General features: G+C 42.5%; 1 protein-coding gene across 1 annotated transcript in view; it reads right to left on the bottom strand.

Annotated features, from left to right (window-relative positions):
* Nucleotides 1-13,285: 13,285 nt before the first annotated feature.
* Nucleotides 13,286-15,782, bottom strand: part of SCUBE2 (signal peptide, CUB domain and EGF like domain containing 2) — a gene marked incomplete at both ends in the record, with an annotated part of 38,215 nt that continues 35,718 nt past the window's right edge. Inside the window, 2 exons of the mRNA XM_084288192.1 lie at nt 13,286-13,438; nt 14,233-14,312. Of these exons, the coding sequence (XP_084144318.1) occupies nt 13,286-13,438; nt 14,233-14,312 (233 nt within the window). The remainder of the gene's footprint in view (nt 13,439-14,232; nt 14,313-15,782) is intronic.

Raw genomic sequence — 15,782 nt, 5'->3', positions numbered from 1 at the left:
CCCCCCCCCCCCCCTTTTTTTTTTTCTGATCTCTCATCTTATCTTAAAAATAAGTGATTTTTAGTACTTGCCAACATATCCTGAAAAGATGCAGAGATGCCCCAGAAAACTCAGAATAAGAAACAGATAAAGCTGTATAATTCAACAGCAACAGAAAAACAGACATGAATCCCAGAAAAAAAAATAATAATAACAATAATATAACCCAGGACAAAGACAAAACTCTACAGGAAAGAATTTCCAGAAGACAGACTGTGGAGGGCTCAAGAGAAGGAAGCCACAATAATTACCGTAGAAAAATAAATTATGCTGTCCAATAATGCAGTCTATATAATGGTCAGCTCTAGCACTTTCAGACAAATTACTGGAATAATTTGGAGACTTAAAAATTGCCTTTTATCAAAAGTTTAGATGCAGGTATGGCTAATGTGTCTTTCAAAGTTTTTCATGGAGCTGAAAACACAAGAAAACTTTCCTCACCTGCAGCTTCCAAGCAAAAGCACATTCTCATCTCTTTCTCTCCCTTAATCTCCCTTGCACAGCTTTCTTCAGGAACTCTACCTGAGCAGCTGGGCAGGAAATGGTGGCTGTAGAAGGGCAGGTGACACTTCTCCCTGGCATGTATTACACTAAACTCTGTTCAGTGCAATAAGATTATTCCAGCACAAAACTTTCAAAATGGTTAGTTTTAAGAAATACCAACACATGCTAGCTCTCACCCTCTCACATATATGCTGGAGTGGAACTGCAAATATTTATTTTGAAGCAAGCTACATATATATTTCAAAGTGCCAACCATAACTACATCATTCATACTTCCAAATCTCAGTGGATTTCACTTCCCCTCCTGCCCTGCAAAAGGCAGCTTGTGTGCTGATGGCTTCCTCTGCTGCTGGGGCTTTCCACGCCGTAAATTTTATATTCAGGTCATTAAAGATATAGGAGGGATCTTGTCAAGGCTAAACCTGTGCAAGTCATTTCACACCATACAAACACGATATTCTCTCTCCTTCTCTGACTCACAGAGACCAAGGAGCAGCAGAGCCAGGGCACGCAGGAATGTCACTGCTGAAGATTTGCTCAAGGAGATTTCTGAGCTCTGAAGCACGGGAGGAAGAGGGCGCTGCTCTTCTTCACATCAAGCCCTGTTCTGGTCTGGCAGCAACTGCTGAGATCTGAGATTCAGCTGGGAGCCTCCCTGAAAGGAAGGGTCTGGCAGGACAAGACACTGACTCTGAGGGCCAGGAGGAGACACGCTGGGTGGCACAGTGAGGCACCTGCCACAAGCAGGCTGCAAGAGCCCAGAGGCAGCTTTGTGCACCCGTTGTGGGCACAGGAGCATATGAGGCTTTCCCCAGCAGCATCAGGAATCCTGGGAGGGTGGAAAGCACAGAAGACAGTGTAGCAACACCTTTTGTGGTGACCCTCTCAGGCGCTGCAGCCTGCTGCTTTCAAGCCTCAGGCAGTCTGCCTGCAGCACCGAGCGTCAGAAGGGAAAGGCATCTCCAGTTGCAGGTGAAAACGGCTGACAGCTGGGTTCATGCAATGTGTTTAAGATTCCCTGGCTCATCCTAGAGTCAACCAGAGATGTCATGCAATAGCCAGATTTAGTCTCTTCATGCAGAGCACCTGGCCAAGGCAAGGCCTGACAATACCCTGTAACAACCAGAGCTACAGACTGCACCTAAGGGGAGTGACTGGACCGAACCTCCCCACGAGCCTGCTGCATTATTTTGCTGAGTCTGTTTCTGCTGACTTCTTGAGAGAATTCACAGCCACCCCTAACAAAGGGGCTATGGACTCCTCACATCAAGGGAGCCCTGGGATGCTTCCCTGCCGTTAGCCATTGACACCTAAACAGCCCAGTATCTAAGATGCTGCTAAACAGCTGCTGCAAGAGCAGGAACTGCAGAGAATTTTCCCCAACAGAGATGTGGCTTCTTTTCACCCCCACATATTGTCCTTGCCCAGTCAGCAGTTTTCTTGCCTTCTTCAGCCTGAGGGACAAGGGGTCTGCACAGCAGCCATTACAAAGCCCCAGTTATGCTAGCAGCCAGCAATCTGCCAGCGTGTTGTGGACACAAAGGAGTCCATTCTTGGTCTAAATACTTTGATACAGCAATCCATTTTCTACCCACCAACGCAGTTAAAGCACCTGCTTAAATACTTTGCTAAAGGGGGATTGCAAGCAGATGGCTCTCTGGGCAAAACTCCTTCCCAGCGTGGAGAAAACTCACTCCTTTGAACATGAAATATCAGCATGCACACAAAACCTCATGGGATGTTTGTTAGAGCAATGGTACTGAAGCGAAGCCTTTTCAGTGCTTAATGTATACATTACCCTGGGAAACTTATTAGATCAGTGTTTGCTTTTAGATCTGTGTGGCTAATTAGTCATAAGGCAGCTGGCCAAATTTTTCCTTGAGTCAACACCTTGAACATTAGTGGAGATACATGACGCCCCAGAATGGCATCTATGCCTAGCTACAGTAATGGAAGTAGTTTACTAAACGGATTCAAACTTGGCAGCAAGAAGTTTTAAATATTTACCCATAGATTTCTGCAAACATGGAACAACAGTTTGTCATTTTCTCCCTCTTTCTTTCTTTCCAAACTAATATATTATTCTCAGAAACAACTGACATGGTGGGGAGGTGACCACAACGGACCAGGAGAAGATTACCTCAAATTTATTTTCTATTGTGATCTGAAAAGTGCCTTGCTTCCTGCTAGCTAAGGTTGTTATATCTAGGGTTATCCTCCCCATAACCCTGTCTCTTCATGGGTTTGAAATGCAGGATAAAAAGTAAATAAATGTTGCTATGGAAGTGTTTGCCTGAAGTCATTGTTGAAACTTGACCTGGTGGATGTGTGTAGATAAAGGAGGTCTAAATAGAAATATCATACAAAAAGCATAGCAGCTCATATAGCAGAAGGGACCTTAAATCTCTTGTCTTTGGGCGACTGATTTAGAATGAGCTCTGAAGTGCCCGAGCATGGACACTTGCACAGGCTATTTGGAAGCTCCCAGCCACACGGGGGAGCTTGGTCCTGAAAGGAGCTATGCAAATCTTTTAAAAGCTCTCCTTTTTTTCTTTTTTTCCCTACTAGAGAATTTTCCTCATCTTAAGTATAAATCTACAACAAAGGTATTCTCATTCTAGATGCTTTGAATGCTATCAATCCCAAACAGCAGTATGCAGGGAGAGGGAGGGGGAACTCCTCAGGCAAGATCTGTGAAATATGCCTCCTGGAGAATACAAATCTCAGAACATAATTTAAAAGCAAACAAGCAGAAAAAAAAAATACTTTTTTTTTTTTTTAATTACTGTTTCTGGAACAGGACTAGTACAGGTCAGCTCTGAAACGGTACTGCTTTATTATTATTTTATTATTGCTTTAAAAAAAAAAAAAAAAAAAAAAAAAAAAAAAAAAAAGGATTCCTTTATGGCATACTTGATTTACCAGGTGACTGTGACAAAAATGACAGGGTATAAAATAAACCCAGTGATAAAATAAGCAAGTTCAACAGAATTAGATTTTCTGAGCTCTTTTGCAAAAGCCCTAAAAACAGGTGCTTGTTTCAACTGATGCCGATGTGGGATTCACCAAGGAATGTTCTTACTACATGTTTTAAACGAGTGACTGTGAACCCCTTCTGCCTCTACCAGTTAAAGAAGTATTCACATAGAGACTTCATTTGACAAGCATTTCCACCTTCTTATGGAGCTCATATCAAAGACAGCTTTGCATTCCCTTCTTCAGAAGAGAGGAAGAGGATGGGAGAGGGAGTTGTTTGTTTGTTCATACAGGTTCTTTATCAAGCCTGGTATTCCTCTAATTTCCCATCAGAGCAAAAATCAATGAACTCTGGATTTGAGTGCTTTAATTTCTGAAAGGAAGAAATTTTATTATTACCCAAAATAAAGATAATCTGGAAGTTAAAAAGTATTTAAGTCCTGAGTTCATCATTTTTATCTAAACAACTTTATTTTGGAACTTCAAGACAAAAAAAAAAAAAAAAAAGGGAGCCTAAGGTATTTTACAGTATCCATTTAAGATAAAAATACGATTTATATCAGCATTAGAGAGGAGGTCACCACAGTGTTAGTCAAACACAGGATCTCTCACCTCTGTGGCGCTCTTATGTTTATTTTATGAAGCCAAGACTCCTACACTCTCAAGTGCTGCAAGTATAAGTGAGCTACCATTGTATCCCCCTCCACAGTGCCCGTGCAAAATTGCAGCAGCTCATAACTGGTAAGATTTAGTGAGACATGTTACTGGATACTCGGTGCTAATATTTGCTAATGCACAGAATCGTCAACAGTACTTCAATGTAACTCTCCTAACACAGAGGTTGTGTTTGCCATGTTGTGGTTTGGTTAAATATCTCCACCTTCAAGTCTAGCAAACTGAAAGATACTTCAGCTCACGCTGCATCGGCAAAGGAAGCCAGCTCCCTAGGAGAGCAAGAGCATGTGCACTGCTACTGATCACCAGTGCTTTGAAGTATTTCTGCCCGACCTTGGGTATCATTCACAAGATCGTCTGTCCCACCACTAAAATAAGTCAAGCTGCGATCAAACTGAGCAACCTCCCCTGAAAAGAGGGATGAAATCAGTAGCTGATTATACATACAATTGTGTATTTCCAAAGACAAATGCTCAAAGTCCATTACTGACATCTGTAAGAACTGGAGGGATTTGGTTTTGCCCAGATCAGGCAGAGTGCCAGAATCTCCTACTGTTCTCAGAATTAATACAAACTGAATTTACACATTCACAGCCTATTTCCTCCAGCTTCCTCTGAGGTTTATTCTACCTGGAAATCAACAACTTGCGACCTGCACATTTTCTTGCTAGTGATTTGGAAGAGGAAAGGAATGGCTCTGACTAAGAGTTCAGTTCAGAAGAGGGTCTGCTCCCACTGCAATCTGAAGGAATGGCAATATCTGGCCCAGTGGCATGGGTCTTTCCAGGCCCCACATTTGCATTTTGTAAAACCATGAAATAATGCAAAAATACGAGCTCACTTACAAAATCAATCCCTCTTCTGCAGAAAGTTTGGTTGCAGTGGTTGGAACCAAGAGCTGCTAAATGGAGAAAATCTAAACTGGCTGTGGGTGACAATGCCCTCAGAAGAGCAACCTGGAAGCTTCTGTTACAGTTACTCAGAACATCATTTCATGCTTAGGGGCACGTGCCTCGCAGAGAGTTTTCAGTGGATAAGGAAATAATCTTTTCGATTCCACCGAAGCCGCTAACGCTAACCCAGAATAGCAAGATGCTTTTCCTTGTTGCACTCACAGATCTGTGCAAGAAGTCAAAAGTACACCACGAGCTGCTGTAGTAACAAAGTCCCCACGCTTCAGCTACAGAACACCTACATCAAAAACAAGACCTATCGCTGTTTGTCAGCATGGGTTTTACCTTTTTTTTTTTTTTTTTTTGGGCAACATGCTGCCATCTCGTGGGGAGCATTGTGGCTGGTACCACAGGGCTGGCACAGCTCTGATTCCCATGGCATGAATGGCACAAACAGGACTGATAGCACAGGGGGCTGCAGCAGGCTAGCACCCCCAGGAACAGTAGTTACATACAGGCCACTACAACTCATGCCTCACTCTCAGAGCTCCCCAAAAATCCTCAAAAATCTCCTTATTCTCTGCCAAGAATGGACCCATAGAAGTGTTTGAGGGAGACGTGAGGCTGTAGCTTGTTAAATGAAGGTGTGCCAGAGCACGTGCTTACAGCATCTTAAGTCAGACCTGCATCAGGATCAAATTTTACTGCTACATTATTGCACGTAGAAACACATCCTGCTAGGCAAGAGAGCTATGGGCCAAGAGCAAACGGTCAGGCTGGACGTGTGTGTGTCTGTGCAGAGCCAGGGCAGGTATTTCAGAACGGCCGTGTCCACCCAGTGCTACAGGCGCTGGCTGGGGGCTCTCTGGACTAGCCGAGAAGACAGCAATGCCTGCAGTGTTAAGCATACAGTTCCTAGACCTAAGTTTCCTTCCACTGAATGAAGTTGCTGTTCTCAGCATGGATGAGCCTTTTCAGGGTTTTATTTTTGTAAGTTTGCTGAGAGAATTAGCACCTACGGGAGCCAGGGCACAGTAGTTATGCTATGTAAGCCAGACAGGCCCCCTGAGCACTTTTCTGCCAGTCCTGTTTTTACTAACCGGTACCTCTCTGCTTTTCCACACAGCCCCTCACACCAAGCATGACACCAGTCACAGCTAACCGGGGGGTGGCGGGGAGAGGCACCCTAATTCATGAGCAGGGTTGTGTCTTACACAGGCTTGTCTTATGGCAAACTCCAAATTCCCAGTTTTCTGAATTCCCACATTAAATCCCAGATATATCATGATCTCCAGTCTTACCCCAAGCTGCTGCTCATGGCTAGCTCATTTAGATCAAGCAGTTCTGGATTTTGCTCCAGGCAGCACCTCCAGCAGACAGCTGGCATTTCGTAACAGGCCTTTCAACCGGTGACAGGACATGTGTAGCTCCTGGTCATGAAGGGGGCATGAGGTGGATGCTAGTGCCAATGCAGTGACAACTCCTAACCCTGGCTGTAAATCCAGAGCGAACTCCCTGGCTACCTTTTGTGCCACACTGACGGCTAACAGTGCATTACAAAAGGATGTTCAGTACCTCCCCAAATGCAAGTGTGTGTCTGAAATTTCTTTTGCTCTTTCATTTAACCCCAACTCTTTCCCATTTGTTTGTGGGCCAGGAAATAGCTACATAAAGAAATCTGCGAAATAATACACCCAGAGCCTTGCAGGTCCTACAGCAGCCCCTTGGGGCTGCCAGCACACCAAGGACAAGCCAGCAGGTTCCTCAGCTGCAACACTGGCCAGCAGCAAGTGCTGCATCATGTCCTTGCCCTATGCTGCCTGCTCTCTGCCCCACATGCCCTTTTACACACCTGTAAAGCTCCCATATTTGTCTCAGAGGCTTTACGCATTCTTGCCCAGCACACACTCCCTGCAACAAGTGCAGGGCTGTGGGGAGCCCCTCCCCTGCCCACCCTCATGCATCACCCCAAAACAGCAGCCTGCTGCCAGGACAGGGCACGGGGGGCTCCCACACACAAAGCCTGCTGCACCCACCCTGACAGCAAACCACTCCTCCCAAGTTTGCAACCCCGACCAGCTTGTTTCCTTTTTTTTTTTTTTTTTTTTTTTTTTATTATTTTCACTCATTATTCCCTCTCATAAATTGCATTTTTGTGTGCTGCTTTCATGACAGCTGTTTCATCCATCTTATTCTCATCAAATGGATATGTACACTGCACACACACACAAGAACACACACTATGTGTGTGTATGTTTAACATACCTCTACATTCTTCCAACTCCTGAATTTATTTCCAGATAAAGATTCTCCATTCAATTCACGTCTCAGGCTCCTGTCCATGTTTAGTAATTTGTTCCATACCTTCCAGTGCAGCAAGCGGGAGAGAATGCACAAAACATGTTCAGGCTACCACTGCTGTATTAGATTCAGGCACAGATGAAACTTTCCCTAAAGCTGGCCAAGCATAAATGCACACTATACTTAAACATCTCATGGATATTTGCAGTGATCTTAGTATAGTATGAAATACTTGATCTAAGAAAAAACAACAAATTGCATCTCAAGTGACTGTTTCAGAATATTTCTGTTTCTAGTGTAACTTTCTCTCACCTTAAAACTATGCAGCCCTCATTTCCTGAGCCTCAGGATCACCACAGATAGGATACTTCATGGCACGTAATTAAAATCCACATCTGTAAGGCTACAGTGCCTATTGAAGAAAAACGTTCTAGCAAAAAATCAGGCTTCAGTTGTGTTCGGTCAAATATAGCGGCCAGCCAGTGTGAAGGAGTTTCCTTAATAAATTCTGTATTTGTAGACACATTCAGTTAGGAAAAAGATTTCAAGGTTGTGCTCCTAGCTTATTCTTTTACGTTGTGCACATGTACTAAATGGGCTTTGCTACATACACCTCAAAAAAACTTTATTACTATACACAGTGTTTAGTCAGAACAGCTTTAGTGACAAATACATACCTGAAGCATTTCCCTTTTTGTTTATTGTTTGTTGTTTGTTTTTTTTTTGTTTGTTTGTTTAAAAAAAAAAAAAAAAAAAAAAAAAAACACTTTTAAACTACTTTACTAAACCACCTTCAAAGAGCAACATACAGAAAGTCACACAGAATTTGCACTGATTGGAGAGAAACTGGATGAACTTACCTTCTGAAGGTGGAATCTGTCCCCTGAACACTAACTCCTGTTTTCCCCACAGCTGCTATACTTGCATCACTACTCATAAGTGTTTTACAGCAACAGCAGAACATACGTTGCAGAAAGTAGAGCTCCACAGCAGAGCACAAAAATCTGCCCAACAAGCAAAAGAATTGTTCAAACTAAATGTGCAGCAGCAAGATCTGTTATAGGACTCTTTGGCTCCAGCGATGCCTAGAAACAAACATACTTGTACCAGTCTTCAGTTTGGCTCAGGTTCTTTAAAAGTACTAATCTGACCCCTCTACCAACAGCCTTGCACATGCACTTTTGCACATGCAAAGTTTGAATGGGGCATTTTTAAAAGGACGATAGGAAGCCTATGTACATTTAAGTCGTAACAGGTTTTACATTCAGCATCTATTGCATTTACAGGATGTCATCTATATAAATGATAAAAAAGCATTTGCATTTCTAAGTTTATTTAATGCAGAAATATTTGCAGACCACTATCCTTAAATTCTCTTTCCAAGGATTATTATAACATCATTCCTTCCTGCTTACCCACATCACACCTCTTCTGATTCCTTGGATTTAAATAAGCTTCAGATCTTGTTCTCTATGTTCCGTTATTACTTATTTCCATTATGCAAACATCCAGAGGTCCCAGTCAGAATTTCAGCTCCTCTGTTCTGAGAATTTCCTGGTGGTTCATATTGATCTTCCCTGCCCTGGTGGCTGTCTGAGCCCTCATGTATCCATCACTGCAACCTAGCATATGGCAGCATTCACAACATCATGCAGAATATTTGAATGACACTGGTTTGGGCTGTGATTAGCCTGGAGTCATCATACCATGACCTCTGTATTCTTGTATGTCATTTACTTTGCTGTCTTTTCACTTCAACTGGTGTCAGCTTCCTACAGCTAACAGCTGAAATATATAGTTCTATCTTCCAAAACTGCACCAAACAAACCCAAATAGTTACACTCATTAAAAAAAAAAAAAAAAAAAAATCAGTCCTTGTGCTGTGGATCAAACGAAGCTGAGGATCAAACAAACAATTGAACAAATTAATAAGAAGACACTAGGATTGTTTTTTTAAAATATTTGGATAGTTTGAGTACAACTATAATCTCAATGTAATATCACAAACAAATACAGAAAAATAATATTGAACTATTATTGAACAAGTCATTTGTAATTTCATATGATCTATTTTTTAATTATAAGAACAGTGAATTTAATGAAAAGCTCTAATGAAACAAGGGTATAGTCAAAAATATTCTGGGAACTTGTGTCTTAACACATGTTTTCACCTTTTTTATTTTTAAGTTTGAACAAGTTTTAGAAAATAATCAGATTTATCTACAAAGTAATAAAATATTGTGTCAGTTTACTCTGTCCCGATACAGATAGTCGCAACAGGCCACTTGATTCCAACTCATCATACAGGATTTGTTTTTAGTATAGTTATTAGAATTAATACCAGGATAAATCTGGGCTTACACCAGCCAGAAATACGTGCACCACTAAATACACAAAGAATCATGTACTTGTGGGGTAAAGATGCGGGCTAATAATATGCTACAGAAAACAGAATGCTATGGTAAGCAGACGTTCCCAGGATATAAAGTCTACCTGGTATGTGATAACTTGCTGCACAACCTTTCATTTTGTTACAAAACTATTATTTAGCACAGCAAAGACAACTAAAAATATTACCCAATGTTTTCATGCAACTAAAAGGCCACTGGTTTATTTCCCTTATTAACACACTAAATCTGAAACTTTTTACATTAATTTACAATGAATAAAAGATCCTTACAAATATCTCATGTAGGTGACATTAAGTCATCCAGTTAATGCTAATTATTTCAAAAAGTTAAATCCTGTTTTATAAGGTTAAACATTTGGAATTATTTCTTGCCAAAAAATAACATGTCTACAATCACACAGAAAGTAGAAACTCAGATTTCTACAGAGCCACTACCATTGCTAGGAAATTACAATGCCAAGTGTTACAACATTCTGTAAGTTACCACTCTTCCCAATACTTAAGATAGCAAAAATTCCCTCTCTACTTTCTACTGCATACACAGGATCTGAAGTAAAAGGGAGAATTTTCATTTATAATGTTAGGTAACAGAAGTGCTTCCAAATCATTCACTATTTATGTAGAAAATGAACACAGCTGTGGAACAAAACAGATTTTTCCTCAAGAAAGGGCAGGTTCTTCTGCTCAGTCTTGGACCATATACGACATTGATACGCTCCTCTCCTTCTACATGCCTGAAGCTTCTGCAGACAGCAAAGACAATGCCCCATGCACATGCAGGCAACAGAGAAGCAAAGCTGAGATCCTCTGTACGGACCAGAGGTGAGACACTGGTCCCAGAGCAGCTGTGCGGAGCAAAAACGTCAGTGTACCTAACAAGATGAAGTGCAGTGGAACAAACCCAAAGCTCAAGTGCAGAGCAGGAAAGTCCAGTTTCACCAATGAACCACATCTGGAAGTCTGAAAACATTTTGTTTTCTTGAAACCTTGCTGAAAGCAATTGCTCTGATTTGCAAACCATTCAGAAACGTGAAACTGATCTGCAGCCTTCTTGTGAGGGAATTCAGCAAGAACTGGCTTGTGCCTCTTGTCAGAGAGCCCCCAAACCACAACAGAGCCACGCTGCTGTCTTGGTGAAGGTGCCCAGAAGCTGGCCTCTAACTCACCCATGCACTCAGGGCAGCACTGCAGCATTTCATGCATGTCAAAGTGTTCTGTTACCATATAGAGATGGTTGGTGGGTCACTGCAAGTCACTGACATACTGCATCTGGCATGCGAAGCCCTGAACAGTAAAGAAAAGGGCTTTTCAGCCAAGGGGAAGCTAGCTTGAAACGCCTCACTTCTATCTCACCTCAACAGCACACTTTTACCCCAGAGGTAGCAAGCCTTTCCCATCATCCTTCCTCTCATCTTGGCATCCCTTAGCCACTCTTCACTGTCTCATAAGCACACAGACCTGCCTTCCTTTCCTCCCTTCTGCTAATCTACCCCCTGCCTCCCTACTCATCTCCCAACCTCTTTTGCTCTCCCTTTTGCAGGTCTGGCAGTCCCATTCCTGGAAAAGGCACACACAGGCAACACCTGAGCCAGGGCAGGAGCCCCAGCGCAGCCAGCAAGGACACAGCTCTCCCTCTTTGCAGCAATTTCCCTTTTCCTCCCATGAGACCATGGTAATTCCTTCTGGGCAGTACTAAGAGCAACACAGTGTCAGTGGCATAAGGCCACTGCCCCTTTCCATCACGCCATGATCAAGATGTGTCCTTACCACGTGACAGGCTGCACTCCCATGTGCCACAGAATGGGGCTCTCACAGCACGACAGTTCAGCGAGGCTGTATTTGGTGGTGCTCATTTACCCCGAACAATGCAGGCAAAAGACTCAAACCCTGGATGTGCACGGGAGTTTCATCTGTCACACTGTGGATATGGTATTATTCACATACAACAGTTAAATACCACATACCAATGTAACGAAACCCAGGGAGATACAAGCCCACATCTAAAAGAGGGAGCATTCATCCCGGCTACACTGCAAAATTTCAGTACCTTTCCTGAGGGGACACACAGAAGACAACCAGGGGCCACTGGGCTTCTCAGAGCACTTCCAGGGACCAACCCAGACACATACAGGTCTACCTCCAAAGGAGTGGGGCTGGGGCCATCTCCCTTCAAGACAGAAGGCCCAGAAGATATTTTATGCTGAGGAAATGGTTTGCATGGCCAGAGAACAGTGACGTAACATGAATGTGGACAGAAAAGCATTAAGAAAACAAAAAACATTCTGGTCAACATCGTTCTCCCTTTCAGAATACCTTTACCTCAAATGGGAAACACAACCAGAGGAAAAGGACCTAGAGTTTGGGAATCTTAAAATGGCATTTTACCATAGGCGGCTTTCATGGCTATGGTCTGATTGAGGAATATCTTTGCATATCCACTTCTCTCCAGCAAGAAAGAGAAAGCAGCCCTTCTCTGCCTAACATGGTCACTGCAAGGTGCTCAAACAAGATAAGGGATAGGAGGATTGGGGCTCATATAAGAACCTTATACAGTTTGAAACCATGATGTACAAGAACATAATTTATCCAAAGCCTGCATTTAAAATGGTGCTTGCATGTTCAACTTGCAGGTGCTCAGGGGACAGAATTTTGTACTACTTGGAAAAGCCAATGTGTCATGCTGTCCCAGGGCTATGCACACAGAGAGCACTGGGATTCAGCTGAGAATCTGTTCTGTTGAAGCATTTGCACTCAGCCCACAATAGTAGCATCCAATGTGTCAGGGTCTGCTTTCCATTTCTGTGGTGCCCTGCTATCATTCCGTTTAAAGCAGTAGGTGTCATTAGCATGACCACAGCGTGATACAGATGTAGAGTGTTCAAGCCAATATTCAGCCCTTTGCTTATTCATCCATATGCCTCATACAACACATAATTCAAAGAAAAAATACATGTTGTGCAATTCTCAGATTCACTGGCTTGGGTTAAAACCATTTCAAACTTAGTTCTGAATTTTCTCTGCAACAAAAGTTAAGAGAGACATCAAATTTGTTCCCACTTTCAGTGAGACTGAACATGATCCCAGTTTTGTTGAGGTAATATGCATTAACAGCAGCCCAGAGTTCAACCAAAACCACACCACTTAGCCTGTCTGTCCTCGTTAACTTTTAGAGTTACTGATGAAACAACAGGGTAGAGCTCTACAAACTTCTGCTTGGCACCATTCTGTTAGAGAAATTATGGTTAGTCTCTAATTCACAGACCCATGAAGTATCCTTGGTACCCAAAAGGTATTATCTGGAGAGGAATCAAAATTCTGTTCACCAAAATATTTATATTAGCTAAGAAAGCCAAACTCTGCCAAGAACACAGCTGGCAAGCTTCCCCAGAGTCTCTCTGCCAGTGTGTAAAGCACAGAAAGTGGGCCCACCTCCCATAACCCCTCTGTGCATACCAATGACTTGTTAGTATTTTAAGTACAGTGCCAGCTATTTGTAAGGCCTCAAAAATCTGGAAACTTTAGAGCGCAGCAGCCGAATGAAGGATCTTGGGAACATCTCTCTTGACTCTTGGGCTGTGTACTTGAAGTAGTTTTGTGGATGCGCCAACACATCAAACAATGCTTTTATCAACTTCTTATCCTAGAAAAAGGAAAGCAGATTTTTTACAGTAATTCCACAGAGAAATTAGGGTCAGTAACACCAAAGTCTAATGACCAGTCAACTGACAAAAGGTTATGGGCATTTTACTTCTCAAGTAAAAATGTCTCAGGAGTTCAGACTAGCAGAGCAAGGCTGACATTGACATTCAGGCCCCAGGGAATTCACTGGAATTTCACATTTGTTTTTAGTAGTGCCAGGATTTCTCCCTTTCTCATACTTCCAAGAACAGCAAAGAAAAACAAAAACAAACAGACAAAAAAAAAAAAAAAAAAAAATGAAAAAAAAAAAAGACCCCAGAGCCAATATTCAGCAAAAGAAAAATCTGCTTGAAATGACATCCACTCATCTTGCCTATATCTCCTAACCAAGGTAGAACCAAGTGAAATCCACCAAGAGATTTTTCACACAAGAAGAAAAAGCCCTTGCTAATCTATGGGACATGAGTAGCAGCACCAAGTACTTCTCCAATCCCACATTCCTCAGTTTGCTCACTGACTCCTGCCAGCACAGCCTACATTAGGTCCAAGGGGCTACCTTTCTAGGAAAATCTATAGCTTTTTATGATAAGGTCTGATTCACCTTTAATATCCCTGGGAAAAGGGTCTCTAATCCACTGCTCAGCACAGTCAGGATGTGCTGGTTCACCACTTCCCTGAAGTAGCATGTGTCTACTGCACCAAGGAGCAGAACAGATGCAGAGCAGGAGGCAACCTCACTAGCACATAGTAGCGTTACTTTCAATCAAAAGCAACATTTTAGTGGGAGGAATATACCTTGAGTATTTCTTGATGATTTTCAGATGCATAAAGTCTACCATCCCGAACGATGTCTTCTATTAGTTCTTGATAATCCTCTATTGAGAATGCACAAGAGAGTCATTTGCAGGTTCATTTCACTTACATATTCAATACCTCCCTTGTTTATACATGAAAGCCCTACCCCCAGAAGAACCAATAGTATCTGTCTCTCATATTAGCAGTTGGAATGTATTCCAAATACTTTTCTGTAAATAAACTGCAAATACTGTGTACTATGAAAACAAAGTTTACTCTGCTGAGCTGTTCTGCATCTGTCAAAATCAAAAGAAATTAAAATGCACCTAGGATTGTAGCACACGTTGTAAGAGAGTAGCCTGCTTTAATTCAGTTGCACTACTGAAACTTCTCTGTAAATACTCACAATCCATTCTTGACTCCTTTCTACAAGAGGAAAAAAAAAAAAAAAAAGTAAGAGGAAGCCTTCTTAAAGGGCAACCCCCTTGGTCAATCCAAATTTGAAAAGCTTCAAAAGGAGTGGTGTTCCCTGAAAAATGATCTGCTCTTGATGAAACTCTGCAGAACACCGTGGAGGGCTATTCCTCCACAATTACCCTAGTGTAAACAAATGCTCCACATTATTTTCACGTTGCTCATGCTGAGGGGCAAAGCCTCAGCTCCAGTCTTTCCCCAGTGACTCTGACAATGACAGTTGAAAAGAAGCCAGAATGGCAAGAGTTTCAAACATACTTATTTTTCTCCTCCACTACACCTGCCACTATTTCACAAACATATTTCTAAGTTAGCCTGTGAGATTCAGAAGCAAAAGACTCAATGCCAGCAAATATCCCAGATCAGTTCCTGCACTGTTGTTCCTGCTGCATCACAAGTAGCATCCTTGCTCTAAGACTGTGGAACTCTCCTCCCTTCCCCTACAGACTATTTGCTGTGGCAATGCAACCTCCGGTCTGCCTAGCCCTCAAAATACCATTCTAAAACCTGGTGGCTGGAGCTTTCCTACCTTTGTTTTAATATTAGAGGGAAATAGCTCTAAGTATATAAGCATTAATCTGCCTGGTTAACACAGCTCGTAGGCATGACAGAGCACTGGCCTGCATGCACAGAATGACCTGGTAATAGTGGGTCAAATAAGCATGTTTCACATAAGTTTTCCAGAAAGGGTCAAATGCAGTAGTGCAGGAATCACCATTTTTGAGAGGTTTTATTCTATAGTAAAGTCTCTACTCTAAACAGCTTTGCAGAGCAATTCCCGGAACTCCCATCCCACAAAACTCTGTGGGGGTGAACACCTCGAGGGGCCTGGCCTGAACAACACAGCTCTGACACTAGATTACAGCTGGTAGCAGTCACATGGTACACCACAGAAGCACTTGGGCTCTGCCCAATTCCTAAATAGTGGTAATCTGCCACCTGAAGTAACTCAAAATTGGGAAGGCATAAAGATGCATGAAAAACAGATGCAGGCTCTGAGTTCTGCATTTTTCCTTTGCAAGTCAGAGCCCAGAATCCCAGCTGTTTGTTTAGGTCTGTGGAGGACTGGAAATATG

This window comes from Netta rufina, assembly GCF_964035555.1.
Source record: "Netta rufina genome assembly, chromosome: 5".
In the NCBI taxonomy this organism is placed as follows: Eukaryota; Metazoa; Chordata; class Aves; order Anseriformes; family Anatidae; genus Netta; species Netta rufina.
The sequence above is the reverse complement of the archived record's forward strand: the minus strand, read 5'-3'. Positions and strand labels throughout refer to the sequence as shown.